The following is a 23,863-nucleotide window of genomic DNA, read 5'->3' as shown; positions in this document are numbered from 1 at the left end:
CCTGACGCTGAGGTAAGAGAGACAGACTGACCTGATGCTGAGGTTAGAGAGACAGACTGACCTGACGCTGAGGTAAGAGAGACAGACTGACCTGACGCTGAGGTAAGAGAGACAGACTGACCTGACGCTGAGGTAAGAAATACAGACTGACCTGACGCTGAGGTAAGAGAGACAGACTGACCTGACGCTGAGGTAAGAGAGGCAGACTGATCTGACGCTGAGGTAAGAGAGGCAGACTGACCTGACGCTGAGGTAAGAGAGGCAGACTGACCTGACGCTGAGGTAAGAGAGACAGGCTGACCTGACGCTGAGGTAAGAGAGACAGACTGACCTGACGCTGAGGTAAGAGAGACAGACTGACCTGACACTGAGGTAAGAGAGACAGACTGACCTGACGCTGAGGTAAGAGAGGCAGACTGACCTGACGCTGAGGTAAGAGAGGCAGACTGACCTGACGCTGAGGTAAGAGAGACAGACTGACCTGACGCTGAGGTAAGAGAGACAGACTGACCTGACGCTGAGGTAAGAGAGACAGACTGACCTGACGCTGAGGTAAGAGAGACAGACTGACCTGACGCTGAGGTAAGAGAGACAGACTGACCTGACGCTGAGGTCAGAGATACAGACTGACCTGACGCTGAGGTAAGAGAGACAGACTGACCTGGCGCTGAGGTAAGAGAGACAGACTGACCTGACGCTGAGGTAAGAGAGGCAGACTGACCTGACGCTGAGGTAAGAGAGGCAGACTGACCTGACGCTGAGGTAAGAGAGACAGACTGACCTGACGCTGAGGTAAGAGAGGCAGACTGACCTGACGCTGAGGTAAGAGAGGCAGACTGACCTGACGCTGAGGTAAGAGAGGCAGACTGACCTGACGCTGAGGTAAGAGAGGCAGACTGACCTGACGCTGAGGTAAGAGAGACAGGCTGACCTGACGCTGAGGTAAGAGAGACAGACTGACCTGACGCTGAGGTAAGAGAGACAGACTGACCTGACACTGAGGTAAGAGAGACAGACTGACCTGACGCTGAGGTAAGAGAGACAGACTGACCTGACGCTGAGGTCAGAGATACAGACTGACCTGACGCTGAGGTAAGAGAGACAGACTGACCTGGCGCTGAGGTAAGAGAGACAGACTGACCTGACGCTGAGGTAAGAGAGGCAGACTGACCTGACGCTGAGGTAAGAGAGGCAGACTGACCTGACGCTGAGGTAAGAGAGACAGACTGACCTGACGCTGAGGTAAGAGAGACAGACTGACCTGACGCTGAGGTAGGAGAGACAGACTGACCTGACGCTGAGGTAAGAGAGACAGACTGACCTGACGCTGAGGTAAGAGAGACAGACTGACCTGACGCTGAGGTCAGAGATACAGACTGACCTGACGCTGAGGTAAGAGAGACAGACTGACCTGGCGCTGAGGTAAGAGAGACAGACTGACCTGACGCTGAGGTAAGAGAGGCAGACTGACCTGACGCTGAGGTAAGAGAGGCAGACTGACCTGACGCTGAGGTAAGAGAGACAGACTGACCTGACGCTGAGGTAAGAGAGGCAGACTGACCTGACGCTGAGGTAAGAGAGGCAGACTGACCGTGGAGGATGAACGGAGAACCAATGTAGGGAAAATTCATTGAAGACTATTCAGAAAGAGAGAGAGAGATGGAGGCAGAGATAGATAGAGAGAGAGTGAGAGGCAGAGAGCGAGGGAGGCAGAGAGAGAGAGAGATAAGCCATATATTCATTTGAGACAGTTTCACACAGCAAGAAAATGATCCTGCAGCAACAGGAAATTGTAATTGTTTTGTTGTTTCTAATTAATGGACATTTTTTGTAGGGGTTGTTAAAAAAATTGTTAGGTCAAAAAAAGTCTGACATTTTTAAAGAAGAAAATACAAACTTTAGAAGCCATTTTAATCTGGAATACATTACAAATTAGCATTTCATTCTGTGCAGGAAAATTCCTTCAACAACAAGATGATCAAATTAAGATACGGCTCCTGTAGGTTTCACAGCAGTATTTCATTCCAAACAGGTTTTTCAGTTTTTGCAGCAAACAAAAAGAAAATACCCTTTTACAATGAACAAAATACAATAAATATCATATCTGGTGTCAGAGATATGATGCAAAACCTACGTTCAGAGTGTCAAGATCCAGACGGGTTTGAGCGCTATCAGGAGAACCTTCCTTGGGAACCTAAATCTAGACAGATACACAGACAGAATGACAGACAGACAGATACACAGACAGAATGACAGACAGACAGATACACAGACAGAATGACAGACAGACAGATACACAGACAGAATGACAGACAGACAGATACACAGACAGAATGACAGACAGACAGACACACAGACAGAATGACAGACAGATACACAGACAGAATGACAGACAGACAGATACACAGACAGACAGACAGACAGACAGACAGACAGACAGACAGACAGACAGACAGACAGACAGACAGACAGACAGACAGACAGACAGACAGACAGACAGACAGACAGACAGCAGACAGACAAGTAAAGAAAAGTTAAATCAGGAGTAAAGACCGGGATTATCCAGTCGCAGTACATTGTAATGACCTAAAACATGACATTTCTACCTTTAGGTTGTGTGACATAGAGAAAGTCAAGATATCAGACAGGGGAGGTGATATAACACTGAGCTAATGAGAATGTTTTGGGATTTTCACCCTCCAGACATTATTCCCTAAAGGTCTTAATGATGAAATGTCCATGCATGTTATGTTGTAAATGTGAACATGAATTAATGCCTCCACATCGGACTACTCTGACGTTTTTTATTGAACGGAACCCAATGATTTATGAAAACTTACTTGATGTCCTCATTGTGGGTTTACAGACGTGTTCAGGGCCAGCCCTCCCATTAGACCGTCGCCTATGGCAGCACTTGAATTTGAGGCGATATTTTGACACTTGTCTGCCGCCCTCCGGTGCCCCTGTTCGGTAACTACACCGCCCGCTGCGCCCCAGCCACCAGCTCATAGTGTTGCTACAGTCCCCCCCACCCCATTCCCCCTTCTCCTGAAGTTCATACCACTATCCTTGGTAGCTATGGTGATGTGTGTGTTTATATCTCCTGAAGTTCATACCACTATCCTTGGTAGCTATGGTGATGTGTGTGTTTATATCTCCTGAAGTTCCTACCACTATCCTTGGTAGCTATGTTGAGGTGTGTCTTTATGGGATTATCCAATTGTTCTTCTTACATCAGCTGATGTCACAAAGTGCTGTACAGAAACCCAGCCTAAAAATGTTCATAGAAGTGAATATAAAAATAAAAAACTATGAGAAAAGAGGCAAAATCTCTAAACCAAAGAGATTCTCTGGTGAAATGTATCAGTGTCCAGTAATGTCCATCAGCCGGTGGGGAGAATTACAAGCCTACGAGGACAGGCCATTCATTCACCGAGAACGACGAGCCCCCGTTAGCTGATTCTAGCAGCGAAGAGGACAAACCGGAGGTCAGGCTGGTGTCCAAGCAACCTCACATGATTTGATTTCAGGACCATGGACAGCTACCGAGAGAAAACATCGCTGACTGCAATGCAGCACCACAGCAGAGGAAAGAGGCCACTCTACACAATAAATACATGCTGATGTTGGACCATCACATTCAATATGGAAATAAACATCATTCATTAAGGCTGGGTCATTGACAGAAAGCTTATTTTACACTGCTACAGCGAAACGAGGCCCGCCATGCATTTATGAAAGCGCTTGTTTCCAAAGCTCAAATGATCTTACTGTATTTTACAGTTCTACAGGAATATTAAAATATATGTTCAAAATGTTATATAAAAGTGTTATTTTTATTGTAATTGTAACATTTATGGGGTCGTTCCATGTGTGATAACAGGTGTGATATTATTAATCAGAAACACGTTTTCCTACTGTAGGTAGTAGGTTGCATAGTGACAGCAACATTGTAACTCTCCGATGCAGCGGTTCAAGTTAAATTCCCTTCTGCCTGGTAAGGAACCTCCTATATGTACACGCGTCCACACAACATGTTAACGGTCATAAACACACAATTACACTGATAATTGGAGCTTATTTCTTCATCCTCCAATAAATAAGTGGTGAGACTCCCTGTTTGACGGACACAATTATCCTCCATAGATGTCGGTATAGACATATACTCCAATACTGTCGCATGTACTGATTAAATACCTCCGTGTCTGGGAAGGGCTTGGTGTGTTTGGTTCTGATTAAATACCTCCGTGTCTGGGAAGGGCTTGGTGTGTTTGGTTCTGATTAAATACCTCCGTGTCTAGGAAGGGCTTGTTGTGTTTGGTTCTGATTAAATACCTCCGTGTCTGGGAAGGGCTTGGTGTGTTTGGTTCTGATTAAATACCTCCGTGTCTGGGAAGGGCTTGGTGTGTTTGGTTCTGATTAAATACCTCCGTGTCTGGGAAGGGCTTGGTGTGTTTGGTTCTGATTAAATACCTCCGTGTCTGGGAAGGGCTTGGTGTGTTTGGTTCTGATTAAATACCTCTGTGTCTGGGAAGGGCTTGGTGTGTTTGGTTCTGATTAAATACCTCCGTGTCTGGGAAGGGCTTGGTGTGTTTGGTTCTGATTAAATACCTCCGTGTCTGGGAAGGGCTTGGTGTGTTTGGTTCTGATTAAATACCTCCGTGTCTGGGAAGGGTTTGATGTGTTTGGTTCTGATTAAATACCTCCGTGTCTGGGAAGGGCTTGGTGTGTTTGGTTCTGATTAAATACCTCCGTGTCTGGGAAGGGCTTGGTGTGTTTGGTTCTGATTAAATACCTCCGTGTCTGGGAAGGGCTTGGTGTGTTTGGTTCTGATTAAATACCTCCGTGTCTGGGAAGGGCTTGGTGTGTTTGGTTCTGATTAAATACCTCCGTGTCTGGGAAGGGCTTGGTGTGTTTGGTTCTGATTAAATACCTCCGTGTCTGGGAAGGGCTTGGTGTGTTTGGTTCTGATTAAATACCTCCGTGTCTGGGAAGGGCTTGGTGTGTTTGGTTCTGATTAAATACCTCCGTGTCTGGGAAGGGCTTGGTGTGTTTGGTTCTGATTAAATACCTCCGTGTCTGGGAAGGGCTTGGTGTGTTTGGTTCTGATTAAATACCTCCGTGTCTGGGAAGGGCTTGATGTTTTTCGTTCTGATTAAATACCTCCGTGTCTATGAAGGGCTTGGTGTGTTTGGTTCTGATTAAATACCTCCGTGTCTGGGAAGGGCTTGGTGTGTTTGGTTCTGATTAAATACCTCCGTGTCTGGGAAGGGCTTGGTGTGTTTGGTTCTGATTAAATACCTCCGTGTCTGGGAAGGGCTTGGTGTGTTTGGTTCTGATTAAATACCTCCATGTCTAGGAAGGGCTTGGTGTGTTTGGTTCTGATTAAATACCTCCGTGTCTGGGAAGGGCTTGGTGTGTTGGACTAAAACCAGGGCTCCAATTGACTGAGGGTATCACGTATCCTTTGTTAAAGAAAAGGGCAACAATTATATCTATTGTTTGCTTTATATTTGTGAATAAATAAAACGTATCCAGATTATATCCAGCGGTCTATAACAATGCTTAACTCTGTGACGTCTTATGGTAGAAACAACCTCTAAAAGGCAGAGAAAGACGGGACTCCGATGCAGATGGAGATAAATTGATTCCTCTCTATGACAATCTGAAGCTGAGCTGCAGCCTATAATATTCTTAGACTTCGCTATTCTGTCCCCATTAATTGAGCTTTTCTCTTTCTGAAAAGAGAAGAAGTTTGTTTAAACCCAGGCAGCTTTTAAGGAAGCACTTCTGTTGTTGGGTTTTAAAACGGACGAGAAGCCAGCAGTTGAAGCTTACAGTTTTCTGCGACAGTAGAGCCTCTGTCTGGGTGGAAAGGTCACAGTTGAAAGTGCCCTGCTTAGATTCATCAGGATGTCTAAGATGTCATTATTTTTCTCTCCTCTAGGATGGCAGAACATCCGGGCCATTGGTGATTTTATCAATGTAATCAGATATACCAGGCTATGTTATTGACATTGAACTGATTATATAGCCTACTAACCAGATGTGTTAAATGGTGTTTAATTTGTAGCAGAGGACTATTAATTGGGCTGCTATTATGTTTTGTTCCTCCGACTTTTAGCTGAGAAAAAATGGACCCAAACACATTGGGGGGCAGAACGTCCAGGTCCGGTCCTGGAAGTGTTTAACACGTTTTATGTACACACTTTATTAGAATACTTATGAAATACACATTGTTATATTTGGTAACACATGTTTATTTCCCCTCGACTCCAACCCCACTCGATGTAATGTCTACATAAGGGTCCAAACGACAAAACACTCACACAGCTCTGAGGATGGCCTTGAGGCCGATACGGACAGCTGAATAAAGAGCAGTGATACTAGCAAGAGCAGTGGGCTGGTTTCTCCTTTTTTATCAGTTTAACAACGTATAAAATACAACATTATTCAGAATATCAGATAACAGGACTTATTATCCAGCTGTGTATTGTTAGGTAGCTCTGGTCCAGGGTGTTATATCCATCAAGACAGTTCAGCACCATCAAGATGCACGTCACACCCTGGACCAGAGCTAATCATTAGGACGTAGTGCAAAAACATATTACAGTTAGATACGTCCCTAATGGCCCCCTATTCCCTTTATAGTGCACTACAATAGGTACCATATGGGAAGGAAATTAGTTCATTATTACAACAAAGAACCACTGGGGGGCGACAGACAACAGTAGACAACTCTGTACAATAGAACATAAATACATAAATTACATTATAATGCCAATCACTGCAGAAAGTGTGTGTGTGTGTGTGTGTGTGTGTGTGTGTGTGTGTGTGTGTGTGTGTGTGTGTCAGTATGACCCCAGTTACAATGAAAATCACTTTGTTCAACAGACCTGGAGATATGTATTGGTTATTGATGGATCAGCAAAGTGATTGGTGATTGATTGGTAACATGGTGAGTACAGGGTTCTCCATGTTTTCTCCCAGGTCAGTAATGTATTGCTTTGCCCCAAATGGAACACTATTCCCTATGTAGTGCACTACTTTAGACCAGGGCCCATTTGAGAAGGCCTCGGCCATAGGCTGCTATAGGCTATACCAGATACGTTTATTGGAGTAGGTCTAGGCTATAGTCTATATCAGATACATTTCTTCTTTCTTTTTGTGTTTATAAACACGTTATTCAATTCTACAACACTTTATGTCTCGAGACATTAGCAGAATATTCTTTATTATGACAAAAATCACAGGGTAGTATAGACCTATAGGCTACTGCTGATACAGGGTAGTATAGACCTATAGACTACTGCTGATACAGGGTAGTATAGACCTATAGGCTACTGCAGATACAGGGTAGTATAGACCTATAGGCTACTGCTGACACTGACAAACAAGCATTTCTCTCCACCTGCAATAACATCTGTTAAATATGTGTATGTGACCAATATAATTTGATTTCAACAGATCAATGAAATCCACCTTGTCTGCAACCACATCATCTATGAAAACGGAAGACACAAATTGTGCAACGTGAAATCCATCTAACCTGCATGAGGAAATTATTGTCCAAAAACAAAGTTTCAAGTGTCTCTGACTGACCCAATGATAAAGAGTGAATATGCTCACAGCTCAATCACCAGGGATATGGATGATGCTGTCCACTGGGGACAATAAAATAGCCTCCTATTCACTCAAATTGATAATGTTGATAACTGAATGACTGATTAGTATTTTCATTGTCTTCTCTTTACACCAACAGCCATTTGCTTTCCAAACTATGTTTTCCCGTGATTGTATTGTGAAATATTGTGGCATGTCTGGGCCTGTTTTAGCTGATTTTCACTGACAGTCGCTACGCAACAATCATCTATGTTTGGTATTTTCCGCACACACTGCCCAAACTGAGGACCTTCTAACTGTAGGCTGTGATTTAAAACAATCCACGTCTTATGTTTCATAAATAAGCGAACGATCATCTGTGGCAGAATGATGCTTGCTGGTGTGCTAACTTATTTTGAATGATTTTATTGATTTATGTATAGACAGGATGTTGTCAATTTAATACAATTTACTTTGAATTAAATTGCCAGTTGGATGCGGCGCCCTGCCTCTCTCTCTCTCTCTCCTCTCCTCTCCTCTCCTCTCCTCTCCTCTCCTCTCCTCTCCTCTCCTCTCCTCTCCTCTCCTCTCCTCTCCTCTCCTCTCTCCTCTTCTCTCCCTCTAGTGGTGAATATCAAGTGATCTGGAGCAGTGTTTGCAATAGTCTTCCACTTCTGTTTTCTATTAGTTTATCATTCTAACCTGGTGAAAGGGGAACAATATGAAATAAAACATGTCATTCTCTAACCCTCGGCTCTCAGGCCTGCTGCTGCCCAAGTCAAACACGTAGGAGTACTAGCCCACTAGTCAACACAGCATTGGGCACGGCCCAATTCTATTTATTGTTAACCTGCAAATACTTTATTACAAAGGTGATTTTTACAACAAAGCACGTGACAGTGGAAGCTTGAAAACTGAAACCAGGCAGACAATGCAGGGCTGCGTTCAGTACATTAAAACTAAATAGAACGTTCAGTACATAACAACTAAATAGAACGTTCAGTACATTAAAACTAAATAGAACGTTCAGAACATTAAAACTGAATAGAACGTTCAGTACATTAAAACTAAATAGAACGTTCAGTACATTAAAACTAAATAGAACGTTCAGTACATTAAAACTAAATAGAACGTTCAGAACATTAAAACTAAATAGAACGTTCAGTACATTAAAACTAAATAGAACGTTCAGCACATTAAAACTAAATAGAACGTTCAGTACATAAAAATTAAATAGAACGTTCAGAACATTAAAACTAAATAGAACGTTCAGTACATACAAACTAAATAGAACGTTCAGAACATTAAAACTAAATAGAACGTTCAGAACATTAAAACTAAATAGAACGTTCAGCACATTAAAACTAAATAGAACGTTCAGAACATTAAAACTGAATAGAACGTTCAGTACATTAAAACTAAATAGAACGTTCAGCACATTAAAACTAAATAGAACGTTCAGAACATTAAAACTGAATAGAACGTTCAGTACATTAAAACTAAATAGAACGTTCAGTACATTAAAACTAAATAGAACGTTCAGTACATTAAAACTAAATAGAACGTTCAGTACATTAAAACTAAATAGAACGTTCAGTACATAACTAAATAGAATGTTCAGTACATTAAAACTAAATAGAACGTTCAGTACATTAAAACTAAATAGAACGTTCAGTACATAACTAAATAGAATGTTCAGTACATTAAAACTAAATAGAATGTTCAGTACATTAAAACTAAATAGAACGTTCAGTACATTACAACTAAATAGAACGTTCAGTACATTAAAACTAAATAGAACGTTCAGTACATTAAAACTAAATAGAACGTTCAGTACATTAAAACTAAATAGAACGTTCAGTACATTATAACTAAATAGAACGTTCAGTACATTAAAACTAAATAGAACGTTCAGTACATTATTACGTAGTGGAGCGTTCAGTTGAATAGAAATGGTGCTGTACTGAACAACCAGCTGAAGAAATGGGGAGTGGTTGGGTTGTGGGTTCAAAATGCACCGTTGCCCTTAAAACACGTCACTTAACGCTTCAATCCACACCCGGCAGACCCACCAAACGGAACAAAGCTGAGAAAAGATTAGGGATCTGCTTTGTTTACTGTACAAGACTCATATTGTCTAAAAATGATCACATTTTCCATCCCTCTTCAACCTCACTTGAACCAGGAAATACACATTTTAATATTCCCCTTACCAAACCAAACCCTAACCAAATCAGCTACTCGGTTATATTCTCTAAGAATCAATGGGTACATATCAATCATTTAAAAGTCCAACAAAAGGATACAACAATCACAGATTGCCCCTTTAACAAGAGAAATAGACTTACAAATAATATTCAGAGTGAATCTACTAAAGCAGGTCAGATCAGTAGTCTACTAAAGCAGGTCAGTAGTCTACTAAAGCAGGTCAGTAGTCTACTAAAGCAGGTCAGGTCAGTAGTCTACTAAAGCAGGTCAGATCAGTAGTCTACTAAAGCAGGTCAGGTAAGTAGTCTACTAAAGCAGGTCAGATCAGTAGTCTACTAAAGCAGGTCAGTAGTCTACTAAAGCAGGTCAGGTCAGTAGTCTACTAAAGCAGGTCAGCTCAGTAGTCTACTAAAGCAGGTCAGGTCAGTGGTCTACTAAAACAGGTCAGGTCAGTAGTCTACTAAAGCAGGTCAGATCAGTAGTCTACTAAAACAGGTCAGGTCAGTAGTCTACTAAAGCAAGTCAGATCAGTAGTCTACTAAAGCAGGTCAGGTCAGTAGTCTACTAAAGCAGGTCAGATCAGTAGTCTACTAAAGCAGGTCAGTAGTCTACTAAAGCAGGTCAGGTCAGTAGTCTACTAAAGCAGGTCAGGTCAGTAGTCTACTAAAACAGGTCAGGTCAGTAGTCTACTAAAGCAGGTCAGTAGTCTACTAAAGCAGGTCAGATCAGTAGTCTACTAAAGCAGGTCAGATCAGTAGTCTACTAAAGCAGGTCAGTAGTCTACTAAAGCAGGTCAGTAGTCTACTAAAGCAGGTCAGTAGTCTACTAAAGCAGGTCAGGTCAGTAGTCTACTACAGCAGGTCAGTAGTCTACTAAAGCAGGTCAGGTCAGTAGTCTACTAAAGCAGGTCAGTAGTCTACTAAAGCAGGTCAGTAGTCTACTAAAGCAGGCCAGTAGTCTACTAAAGCAGGTCAGGTCAGTAGTCTTCTAAAGCAGGTCAGGTCAGTAGTCTACTAAAGCAGGTCAGGTCAGTAGTCTGCTAAAGCAGGTCAGGTCAGTAGTCTACTAAAGCAGGTCAGGTCAGTAGTCTACTAAAGCAGGTCAGTAGTCTACTAAAGCAGGTCAGTAGTCTACTAAAGCAGGTCAGTAGTCTACTAAAGCAGGTCAGTAGTCTACTAAAGCAGGTCAGGTCAGTAGTCTACTAAAGCAGGTCAGGTCAGTAGTCTACTAAAGCAGGTCAGGTCAGTAGTCTACTAAAGCAGGTCAGTAGTCTACTAAAGCAGGTCAGGTCAGTAGTCTACTAAAGCAGGTCAGGTCAGTAGTCTACTAAAGAAGGTCAGGTCAGTAGTCTACTAAAGCAGGTCAGGTCAGTAGTCTACTAAAGCAGGTCAGTAGTCTACTAAAGCAGGTCAGTAGTCTACTAAAGCAGGTCAGTAGTCTACTAGCTACTCAGTTATATCTTGAAGAGTCAATGGCTACATATAATTCATTTAAAAGTCCAAAAAAAGGAAACAAATACAACAGGCAGGTAATAACCTGTGACCCCCACAGAGGAACAGACACAGTCATCATCATAGACACAATGATCACGTACATCCCCCCCATCTCTCTCGGAATATCACCTTTTTAACTCTGATCTGGGAACAGCTGGACACCACCACCATAATGATGGTTCAGCATGTTATTCAGATCTGACAAGGTTTTTGAGAGCAATCTTTTACTGTTATTTTGGTTCTTACACCAGTGTGCTCCGGCTTCCCACTGTCCCAGGTTGTTGTTGTAACAGCAGTAGGCTGATCTGGGAACAGCAGATGATGGTTCAACATGTTATTCAGGCTGTCCACATGAGATCTGGGATGTTCACTCGGTTGTTCAGTGTGTTGTTGCTGCTGGGAACTGCTCCAGTCACCACATAGGCCTTTATCTGGTCGTTAGCATCCGCACAGTTCTTCACAAGAGCTTCTCGACTCTGCACTCCATTTTGCACCATCTGCCTCGGTTGAAGGATCTTTCCTGTGGGGAACGGCGTTTGTCAGGGTGAAAGTGGACTTCTTGGTATCATCATAAGGCATGTACTAACAAAGGTGCATTATTGTCTCAAAGATACTGTATGTCTATAGCAGTAAACAAATACACATGTTGAATGAATAGAGATTAGAACTACCTGGGACTCGATCATCAATGGACTTTGTCTACACATTTTATTACCAGTGAGGGTGTAGGCTGAGAACACAGGGATCCTGTTGGTTGTGTCATACAGAGTTGCAAACCTGTAGATGTTCCTGTACATTGTTGTACTTCTGTCAGATCGGCTTGTAGCGGTTCTGGTCCTTGACTGTCCCACCAACCAAAATACCTGGGAGGTTTGGAGTTGTCTCCTCCAGGAAGACATTATTGTCCTTTGGAACAACACTGAAGTTCTCCACCACAACAGACAGCACAGGAGGAAGGAGAGAGAGAAGGAGTAGAGAGCAGTGTTGTGATCAAGACCGCCTAAAGAGACAGAGTCAAGACCGGGACCGGGAGGGGGACAAGGGGTTCGAGTTGAGACCGGGACCGGGACAAGGGGTTCGAGTTGAGACCGGGAGGGGGACAAGGGGTTCGAGTTGAGACCTGGACCAGAAAAATGGGAGTCCAATTCAAGACCTTGATTTTAATTATGTCAAATCAGCACCATAATAAGAGTTCTAAATGTCCAGTATTTCTGTTCATATTTCAGAACAACATACTGATTCTTTAGACATTTAGAATAATGAAAATATAGAGCCACTCTATAAATTATTACTAACCAAAACACAGTGGAGAACAATGGGCCTTCTGCGCCTTCAGAGAAGGGCTAAGGATTTATACAATTATTATTATTAAAATATAATTACATTAGTTATTTTCAATTATGTTCTGATTAAATCTCTTCCATTTCTGTTGGAAAGGAAAGGGTTAACACTGAAGAGAAAAACATCTCCAATCAGGATCTTTCTTTGCTGGTCTCTGGGGAGATAAATCTAGCTGTTAGCCATTGGCTAGTCCAGAAGAAGCTAGATGGTATCTTCCATTCAACTGTATTAGGGCAAACATTTTTAGTGACTGTGGAATCAACTAATCACATTTTGACTTAATGGGTGGGATCTTATTTTACTAAAACGTATGAAAACATCTGCCTTCTTGAAGGCTATTAGGTCACTGCTCAAATGCAAGCAGTAGTTCTCCCACGGTCTAGCTAGCTTTAGTTGTTGACTAGTTTGCAGAGGCTGCAGCAGGTTTGATCAAACAGGATGTTGTTGCTAATTTGTTAGCTTCTCCATTTTCAAGAATAACTTTCAACAGGAAGTTAAGTTTCAAATGATCATCATCTGGTGAATGGAATTGTGTTTTTTTTATTGCAGCTTCCTGTTGTTCACCATCTCTTTGAAAATAACTTGTGTGTGAAACATTGTTGTATTTAAAGAGGAACTGCATTTCAGAAACATGAAATCTTATTAAAATATGTTCATATACAACCCCAGGAGGAATATGACACTTTTTAAAATTTTTCTGACTAGCGACCACTTAGATATCGTCATTTTCACGTTTTCATAAATACTTAGAATGCTTGGGAATTATGTATACTAAGACATTTGTGAAAATTCTATAGTAATATAGCGTGGGAAAACGGCCATGCGTTTGGACAATTATTAGACACTGCAGTAAATAAAACCTAATAAAAACATCTGTCTCTTCCAGGACCAGAGTCTACACAGACCGGTGCCCTACAGCCAATCAGAGCTACAGTAGGGCTTTTTACAAACGAGCCATTTGCCACACGAGCCTGCCATCATTCACTATGAACTGGACTGTGTGTTTACAGTAGGACCTGTCATCATTCACTATGAACTGGACTGTGTGTTTACAGGCAGTAGGACCTGTCATCATTCACTGTGAACTGGACTGTGTGTTTACAGGCAGTAGGACCTGTCATCATTCACTATGAACTGGACTGTGTGTTTACAGTAGGACCCTGTCATCATTCACTATGAACTGGACTGTGTGTTTACAGTAGGACCTGCCATCATTCACTATGAACTGGACTGTGTGTTAACAGGCAGTAGGACCTGTCATCATTCACTATGAACTGGACTGTGTGTTTACAGTAGGACCCTGTCATCATTCACTATGAACTGGACTGTGTGTTTACAGGCAGTAGGACCTGTCATCATTCACTATGAACTGGACTGTGTGTTTACAGTAGGGCCTGTCATCATTCACTATGAACTGGACTGTGTGTTTACAGTAGGACCCTGTCATCATTCACTATGAACTGGACTGTGTGTTTACAGGCAGTAGGACCTGCCATCATTCACTATGAACTGGACTGTGTGTTTACAGTAGGACCTGCCATCATTCACTATGAACTGGACTGTGTGTTAACAGGCAGTAGGACCTGTCATCATTCACTATGAACTGGACTGTGTGTTTACAGTAGGACCCTGTCATCATTCACTATGAACTGGACTGTGTGTTTACAGTAGGGCCTGTCATCATTCACTATGAACTGGACTGTGTGTTTACAGTAGGACCTGTCATCATTCACTATGAACTGGACTGTGTGTTTACAGTAGGACCCTGTCATCATTCACTATGAACTGGACTGTGTGTTTACAGTAGGACCCTGTCATCATTCACTATGAACTGGACTGTGTGTTTACAGTAGGACCTGTCATCATTCACTATGAACTGGACTGTGTTTACAGGCAGTAGGACCTGTCATCATTCACTATGAACTGGACTGTGTGTTTACAGTAGGGCCTGTCATCATTCACTATGAACTGGACTGTGTGTTTACAGTAGGACCCTGTCATCATTCACTATGAACTGGACTGTGTGTTTACAGTAGGACCTGCCATCATTCACTATGAACTGGACTGTGTGTTTCCAGGCAGTAGGGCCTGCCATCATTCACTATGAACTGGACTGTGTGTTTACAGGCAGCAGCAACAGTGTGACTTCAGATCATTAGAACACATTCACCAAAAGCCACAAAATCCACCTGAATGGATTTCTGTAAATATGTAAACACCACAGGAGTCCTCTTACATTTGGGAACTTGACAGTCCTATTGATCAAACAACCATGAAAAGGTAGACTCTCTCTCCCTCAATTACACACATCAACAACTAATGCTAGTCAGAGCAAGATGAGCCAAAATCTAACGAACATTAGATAAACATTCTCAAACCTTTTCAGCTAGTTGGCCATCAAAATTGCACTGATAAACTATGTGGAATTGTAGCCTCCTCATCCTTCTGAAGCTTGCCTGACAATTTACGCCAATGCATGCTTGTCCCAACCAAAAACCCAAGCTAACTGGTTAAAGTTGGCTAGCTTGCTAGCTGGCTACTTCCAGACACAAATGAGAGAACACCTCATCCTGATCATTTTACTCGCCGTAGCAGAGCTGGTTAGGCTGTTTACATGTCATATAGAGCCTTCTTGACTAACTGTTATTTTTTGCCTACGTTTACTGACACTGGTCATATTCAGCAGGTGGTGCGGGTTCGTAAATTAATCCGTCGTACTGCGCTCTGGCACAGATGAGAGTCCTCTGAAACCGGAGTAGAGAGCCGGAGTGAATTTGCAAAAGCAAGAGATATGCTAACTGGATAACAGTCGTTCAAGTTCTTGCTAGCCAACCAAATGACACCTGCATCTCTAGCTGTGTACAGCCACCAAAAAACTGTATGGGGGGAAAAAGGTCAGTCATTCACCCACTCCTCCAATGGCATGACATCCTTCAGCTAGCTACTAACATTAGGCTCCGTGTTTTTAGCTTGCTGCATAAATAGATACACTAGCCTATTAGCCACGTTATGACTGACTTGTGATCATTGCCCTTGCTAGCTTGGATTGTATTGACATTCCCAGCCTTAGTTAAATTGGTCAGTTTTTGAACATGAATATGGTTATGCAATGTATTGCAATGTTAGGTAGGATATTCTGTTCCCTTAACATTCTGCAAGCATGAATACTTTACAATAATGGAAGATATGCATTGTGTTAATCTTACTATTTGTCCGTGTATTGAATGTGTCACTCCTCAGCATCATGACACTCCCTTCCTGTATCTGTCATAAAGGCCTATGCATTCTTTGTCCTTTAGTTACACAACTAAATCTAGTATCTGTCTCTTACCTTTCATGCGGTAGATTTACTGTCATGGTGCTGAGAATGCTTAGTACTGTATCTGTCTCTTACCTTTCATGCTGTAGATTTACTGTCATGGTGCTGAGAATGCTTAGTACTGTATCTGTCTCTTACCTTTCATGCTGTAGATTTACTGTCATGGTGCTGAGAATGCTTAGTACTGTATCTGTCTCTTACCTTTCATGCTGTAGATTTACTGTCATGGTGCTGAGAATGCTTAGTACTGTATCTGTCTCTTATGTATTCTCTGTATGTATTAGGTATGACCCCTTGGACATGCAGGTACCTCCAGCGCTCCCTCCTGCCTCACGTTCGGCCCCTGTCCCTGGTGATCTATCCCAGGCCTTCTTGTATCCACCCCAGGCTTCTGAACTTGCCCCAGTGGGGTGAAGACCAGAAGAGGGTGATGTCCTTCCTGTCTCCAAGGCCTGCCTCAGAATATGCTGGGGTGAGTTTTTCCATAATAAATGAGCAGCTTAGAAATGGTAATTTAATATTTTCTTCTCTCATGATCTATCAATGCCTCAAGATGCCACTGGGTAAACATTATCTTGCTGATCAACTTTTCTGTGACGATATGTGGCAGAAGATGTGTCTGAAGTAAAAAGAGGAACTGGCCTAGAGCGAGTCCTGTCTGGTATAATTAGTGGTCAAGACTGGACAAATCAAATGTATACTGCTCAAAAAAATAAAGGGAACACTTAAACAACACATCCTAGATCTGAATGAAAGAAATAATCTTATTAATAAATACTTTTTTCTTTCCATAGTTGAATGTGCTGACAACAAAATCACGCAAAAATAATCAATGGAAATCCAATTTATCAACCCATGAAGGTCTGGATTTGGAGTCACACTCAAAATTAAAGTGGAAAACCACACTACAGGCTGATCCAACTTTGATATAATGTCCTTAAAACAAGTCAAAATTAGGCTCAGTAGTGTGTGTGGCCTCCACGTGCCTGTATGACCTCCCTACAATGCCTGGGCATGCTCCTGATGAGGTGGCGGATGGTCTCCTGAGGGATCTCCTCCCAGACCTGGACTAAAGCATCCGCCGACTCCTGGACAGTCTGTGGTGCAACGTGGCGTTGGTGGATGGAGCGAGACATGATGTCCCAGATGTGCTCAATTGGATTCAGGTCTGGGGAACAGGCAGGCCAGTCCATAGCATCAATGCCTTCCTCTTGCAGGAACTGCTGACACACTCCAGCCACATGAGGTCTAGCATTGTCTTGCATTAGGAGGAACCCAGGGCCAACCGCACCAGCATATGGTCTCACAAGGGGTCTGAGGATCTCATCTCGGTACCTAATGGCAGTCAGGCTACCTCTGGCGAGCACATGGAGGGCTATGCGGCCCCCCAAAGAAATGCCACCCCACACCATGACTGACCCACCGCCAAACCGGTCATGCTGGAGGATGTTGCAGGCAGCAGAACATTCTCCACGGCGTCTCCAGACTCTGTCACATCTGTCACGTGCTCAGTGTGAACCTGCTTTTATCTGTGAAGAGCACAGGACGCCAGTGGCGAATTTGCCAATCTTGGTGTTCTCTGGCAAATGCCAAACGTCCTGCACGGTGTTGGGCTGTAAGCACAACCCCCACCTGTGGACGTTGGGCCCTCCTACGGCCTCCTCCACGTCTCCTGATATACTGGCCTGTCTCCTGGTAGCGCCTCCATGCTCTGGACACTACGCTGACAGACACAGCAAACCGTTCTTGCCACAGCTCGCATTGATGTGCCATCCTGGATGAGCTGCACTACCTGAGCCACTTGTGTGGGTTGTAGACTCCGTCTCATGCTACCACTGGAGTGAAAGCACCGCCAGCATTCAAAAGTGACCAAAACATCAGCCAGGAAGCATAGGAACTGAGAAGTGGTCTGTGGTCCCCACGTGCAGAACCACTCCTTTATTGGGGGTGTCTTGCTAATTGCCTATAATTTCCACATGTTGTCTATTCCATTTGCACAACAGCATGTGAAATTTATTGTCAATCAGTGTTGCTTCCTAAGTGGACAGTTTGATTTCACATAAGTGTGATTGACTTGGAGTTACATTGTGTTGTTTAAGTGTTCCCTTTATTTTTTTGAGCAGTGTATTTATAAAGCCCTTCTTACATCAGCTGATGTCTCAAAGTGCTGTACAGAAACCCAGCCTAAAACCCCAAACAGCAAGCAATGCAGGTGTAGAAGCACGGTGGCTAGGAAAAACTCCCTAGAAAGGCCAGAACCTAGGAAGAAACCTAGAGAGGGACCAGGCTATGAGGGGTGGCCAGTCCTCTTCTGGCTGTGCCGGGTGGAGATTATAACAGAACATGGCCAAGATGTTCAAACGTTCATAAATGACCAGCAGGGTCAGATAATAACAAGGAGGGTTGGATAAACTCCTCTGTATGAAGATGAGTCCTGTCTGGTATAATTAGTGGTCAGACTGGACAAGGAGGGTTGGATAAACTCCTCTGTATGAAGATGAGTCCTGTCTGGTATAATTAGTGGTCAGACTGGACAAGGAGGGTTGGATAAACTCCTCTGTATGAAGATGAGTCCTGTCTGGTATAATTAGTGGTCAGACTGGACAAGGAGGGTTGGATAAACTCCTCTGTATGAAGATGAGTCCTGTCTGGTATAATTAGTGGTCAGACTGGACAAGGAGGGTTGGATAAACTCCTCTGTATGAAGATGAGTCCTGTCTGGTATAATTAGTGGTCAGACTGGACAAGGAGGGTTGGATAAATTCCTCTGAAAGAAGATGAGTCCTGTCTGGTATAATTAGTGGTCAGACTGGACAAGGAGGGTTGGATAAACTCCTCTGTATGAAGATGAGTCCTGTCTGGTATAATTAGTGATCAGACTGGACAAGGAGGGTTGGATAAACTCCTCTGTATGAAGATGAGTCCTGTCTGTTATAATTAGTGGTCAGACTGGACAAGGAGGGTTGGATAAACTCCTCTGTATGTGGAACAGGTGGAACTATTTAGAATGTGTAACAATCAAACCTCCCTATTGGCTGTGTTCCACATTCTAAAGTAGAACCATCATTTTACTTGCTGAAATATTGTCCAGAAATGACCTCATTGGACAGAAAGGGGAAACTCCTCCCCTCACGCATGTTGAACAAATATAATGTTTCCCTGAAATAAAGGATTCCTGTAGTTTCATGAAATAAGAAATGTATTCATAGTATATCATGTCATACAAGCCAACATTCAAGGCAACACTTTATGTAAACAATTAGCAAATAAACGTCCACACCTTTCAATCACAACTACAAAGGTACATTTATATGAAGTATAATTGTGTGACCTGCTTCAGCTGGTAATTTAAGAAGTTAAATGTTTTACTTAAGTGAACATACTTAGTGTGTAATGGTAGCTGAGATATGTACGTTATTTACATACAAATATGATTAATCTAACTTAATTAATATTTTCATAATTAACTAAAGCCTAAAAGTGTTAGTTTGTTCCCCAGTCTCCTCTACTCTGACTGAGAAAAGGCCTCCTCAACTGAAGAATCTACAGCTGCTGAGTCTGAGGTGTTAATCAGTCCAGTGCTGCTCTGACCACAGTGTTGTTAGGAACCACATTTTCTAATGCTACATACACAGCCTTGTGTCAACTCTTACTGTGAACTACTTCAGTTACTGGAAATAAACTCAGCAGTGGTCAGACCACAATACATCAACATAAACAACACCAATAAATGAATCCCATTATACGCCATCTTCTAGATTCCAGGAAGTGAGTTAGAGTCCAAGCCAGAGGAAGTTGGATGATACCGTAGCTTCATGACATGCAAGTCAGAGGCAGGGATATTACCAGTGATGAGGTCCAATGTGTGTCCACAGTTGTGTGTCAACTCTTACTGTGAACTACTTCAGTTACTGGAAATAAACTCAGCAGTAGTCAGACTACAGATACACCAAGTTGTACACCTCTTCCTCCATTTCATTCAGTTGTAAACATCTTCCTCCATTTCATTCAGTTGTAAACATCTTCCTCCATTTCATTCAGTTGTAAACATCTTCCTCCATTTCATTCAGTTGTAAACATCTTCCTCCATTTCATTCAGTTGTAAACATATCTGTAATGTATGTGAGGCCTTTGAGACCTCATACTAAATATTTTGACTTGCTGGTCAAGGGAAATGCAAGTTTACTTCTTTGAGTTTTTGAGTCAGAGACGCTAAGCCTTGTGGGATATTAATGAATATGAACTCAGCAACCGTAATTCCAGAACAGTCCCTCTGTTGTAATAGTCTGATGTGTATCTTCTGACAGACTCTATGCTGAGTAAAGTCATGTTTTTATCCTAAAACGTTTTTCTACCAGAACCAAAGTGTGGATGCAGTCACTATTTAGAGCAGTCTAATCTCATTAACCCAGAACTATAATATTGTGTGATTCAGTTCTGGGTCCATACGTGTTAGAAACTACAGGAGGTGAGTCACATGTTATTTGTTACAGCAGTTTCCATGAAAACATACAGATGGGGTTTATGCAAATCAACCCTTTCTGTCTTCACATCTGTCTCTGTAATAACTATTTAAAGCAGTCTGTCCTGACTCAGCTCAACAGTCTCCAGTCTACCAACTGGTCTCTGTAATAACTATTTAAAGCAGTCTGTCCTGACTCAGCTCAACAGTCTCCAGTCTACCAACTGGTCTCTGTAATAACTATTTAAAGCAGCCAGTCCTGACTCAGGTCAGCAGTCTCCAGTCTACCAACTGGTCTCTGTAACTTCATCTTTGTCTCTGTGGTGTTCAGTCTTCAGGTGATGATGGGGGTATTGAATCATCTCTCTACTCTCCTCCTCCTCTCTCTCCTTCCTCCTGCTCTCTCTCATGTAGTGAAGAGGTTTGATCCACAGTGCCAGGAGTTCTTCATGAATGGGACAACTCCAAATCTCCCAGGTGTTTTGGTTGGTGGGACAGTCCAGAAACAGAAACGCTACAAGCTGATTTGCCAGTTGTTCAACAACATCTACAGGTTTGCAACTCTCTACGACACGACCAACAGGATCCCTGTGTTCTCAGCCTACACCTTCACTGGTAATACAAAGGGTAGACCAAATGATCCCTGGATGATTGAGCCCCAGGTAGGACTAATGTTTTGTCATATAACATAACATTTGTATTTGTTTACTGGTATATATCACAGACAGTTATGTTACCAAGTCAGTCCTGGATGATCGAGCCCCAGGTAGTTCTAATCTCTATTCATTCAACATGTGTATTTGTTTACTGCTATAGACATACAGTATCTTTGAGACATGACTTTTTGGTGCAATCGCTTTCAGCTTAAGTCTGGGTTGTTAAATTGAACTTGTTAATGAGTTATTAATGTCTAAACTAGTTAAAGAGTTTTAATGTCTAAACTAGTTAAAGTTTTAATGTCTGACTGATGTTTCTGCAGCTTGAAGATATAGATATAAAAGAGATGAAAACCCAAGGTGACAAGAAGGTGAAGGAGCTTAATAATAATATAGATATAAGAGTCGACCACCAGGCTGTGGACGCAGACTACAAAAATAACAGACTGGGTCTGGACAGAGGTCACCTGTTCCCATGTTCGTACGCACCTGATGATGCTGCCAAGAGGTCCACTTTCACCCTGACAAACGCCGTTCCCCAGGCAAGTTCCTTCAACAATGGCAGCTGGAATGATATGGAGTGCAGAGTCAGAAAATCTCTTGAGATTAACTGTAAGAACAACAACAAGACAGAAGCCTATGTGGTGACTGGAGCAGTTCCCAGCTTCAACAACAAACTGAAGGAACGAGTCAACATCCCGTCTCACCTGTGGACAGCCTTCTGCTGTTACAACAGTGAGAAGGACAAGTGGATAGCTGGAGCACACTGGGGGGAGAACAAAAAGGAACCGGAAAAAAAAGTATTGGACCCCATTACCTTGGCAAAGCTGTATGAGAAGTTGTTGAAGGAGCATTACCATGGTGATGGTGTTGTCGAGGTGTTCCCAGATCAGTGTCTAGAAGATAAGGATAAAGACAAAAAAGATAAAAAAAACAAAAAATCTAAAAAAACTCACTGTCAAGACATCTTGAAACAGAAAGGTGATGATGTCCAGGGGATCCCAAATAAGCGCCGAAAACTAGTTGTTGAGTTGTAATGTCTAAACTAGTTGTTGAGTTGTAATGTCTAAACTAGTTAAAGAGTTGTAATGTCTGAACTAGTTAGAGTTGTAATGTCTAAACTAGTTAAAGAGTTGTAATGTCTAAACTAGTTAGAGTTGTAATGTCTAAACTAGTTAAATAGTTGTAATGTCTAAACTAGTTGTTGAGTTGTAATGTCTAAACTAGTTAGAGTTGTAATGTCTAAACTAGTTAAAGAGTTGTAATGTCTAAACTAGTTAAAGAGTTGTAATGTCTGAACTAGTTAAAGAGTTGTAATGTCTAAACTAGTTAGTTGTAATGTCTAAACTAGTTAAAGAGTTGTAATGTCTAAACTAGTTAAATAGTTGTAATGTCTAAACTAGTTGTTGAGTTGTAATGTCTAAACTAGTTAAAGAGTTGTAATGTCTAAACTAGTTAAAGAGTTGTAATGTCTAAACTAGTTAGTTGTAATGTCTAAACTAGTTAGAGTTGTAATGTCTAAACTAGTTGTTGAGTTGTAATGTCTGAACTAGTTAAAGAGTTATAATGTCTAAACTAGTTAGAGTTGTAATGTCTAAACTAGTTAAAGAGTTGTAATGTCTAAACTAGTTAGAGTTGTAATGTCTAAACTAGTTGAAGAGTTGTAATGTCTAAACTAGTTATAGAGTTGTAATGTCTAAACTAGTTAAATAGTTATAATGTCTAAACTAGTTGTTGAGTTGTAATGTCTAAACTAGTTAAATAGTTATAATGTCTAAACTAGTTGTTGAGTTGTAATGTCTAAACTAGTTGTTGAGTTGTAATGTCTAAACTAGTTAAATAGTTATAATGTCTAAACTAGTTAATGAGTTATTAATGTCTAAACTAGTTAAAGAGTTGTAATGTCTAAACTAGTTAAAGAGTTGTAATGTCTAAACTAGTTAAAGAGTTGTAATGTCTAAACTAGTTAAAGAGTTGTAATGTCTAAACTAGTTAAAGAGTTGTAATGTCTAAACTAGTTAAAGAGTTGTAATGTCTAAACTAGTTAAAGAGTTGTAATGTCTAAACTAGTTAAAGAGTGGTAATGTCTAAACTAGTTAACTAGTTACAAAAAAAAAAAAAAAGGTGAGGACGGTGGTGATGTCCAGGGGATCCCAAATAAGCGGCGAAAAGGTGATACTCCGAGAGCGCTTCTCCTCAGGGATGGGGATGAACATGATCATTGTGTCTATGATGATGACTGTGTCTGTTCCTCTGTTGGGGTCAAAGGTTATTACCTACCTGTTGTATTTGTCTCCTTTTTTTGGACTTTTAAATGAATGATATGTACCTATTGATTCTTAAAGAATATAACCGAGTAGCTGATTTGGTTTTGGGTGTTGAGATTAGATTTGACCTGATCTGAAATTCAAGCTGTGATCAACATCATACATGATAATTCAATAACATACATCATGTTAATCTCAGGATCAACTTCCTACAAATGTATTTTGAAACAAATCTCTAAAATAATTACTGCTTAGCCTGGACTCACTTTGCATGTGATTACAATGTTATTTTTTAATATATATTTCATCCTTCTTATTAAAAATAATGAAATAACATTTGAATGTGTTGTGAAAAGAGAATAGACCTTTAGTCAGCAGCAGGTAGTGGACATTAACCTGCTACCCTGGTAGTGAGGATCAGCTCTGACTTGATGTCTTCCACTGAAGAGCAGACAAATCTATTTCATGTAGTTGTTGGTGGATAGCAGCTCAACAATGGGGCTCTTTGTTGTCTT

The 23,863-nt window shown here is 41.7% G+C and overlaps 1 protein-coding gene and 1 long non-coding RNA gene across 4 annotated transcripts in view; one reads left to right on the top strand and one right to left on the bottom strand.

Annotated features, from left to right (window-relative positions):
* LOC115194903 (endonuclease domain-containing 1 protein) overlaps nucleotides 1-23,863 on the top strand; it is a 120,406-nt gene that overhangs the window by 43,839 nt on the left and 52,704 nt on the right. For 2 of the 3 annotated variants that reach the window (XR_003878552.1, XM_029754818.1), the window contains exon 2: nucleotides 21,405-21,473. Coding sequence is in view for 2 of the 3 variants with exons in the window: in XM_029754818.1 (XP_029610678.1) it covers nucleotides 21,405-21,473 (69 nt within the window). In the remaining variant the exon portion in view is untranslated. Of the gene's footprint in view, nucleotides 1-20,839; nucleotides 21,088-21,404; nucleotides 21,474-23,863 lie in introns of all 3 variants that reach the window. The other variant, XM_029754820.1, reaches the window with a different exon arrangement.
* Nucleotides 1-23,863, bottom strand: part of LOC115194918 (uncharacterized) — an 88,631-nt gene that overhangs the window by 23,568 nt on the left and 41,200 nt on the right. The window contains exon 2 of the long non-coding RNA XR_003878556.1: nucleotides 11,975-11,980. This is a non-coding gene — a long non-coding RNA (uncharacterized LOC115194918). The remainder of the gene's footprint in view (nucleotides 1-11,974; nucleotides 11,981-23,863) is intronic.

Source organism: Salmo trutta, chromosome 5 (assembly GCF_901001165.1).
Source record: "Salmo trutta chromosome 5, fSalTru1.1, whole genome shotgun sequence".
Taxonomy (NCBI): Eukaryota; Metazoa; Chordata; class Actinopteri; order Salmoniformes; family Salmonidae; genus Salmo; species Salmo trutta.
The sequence above is the reverse complement of the archived record's forward strand: the minus strand, read 5'-3'. Positions and strand labels throughout refer to the sequence as shown.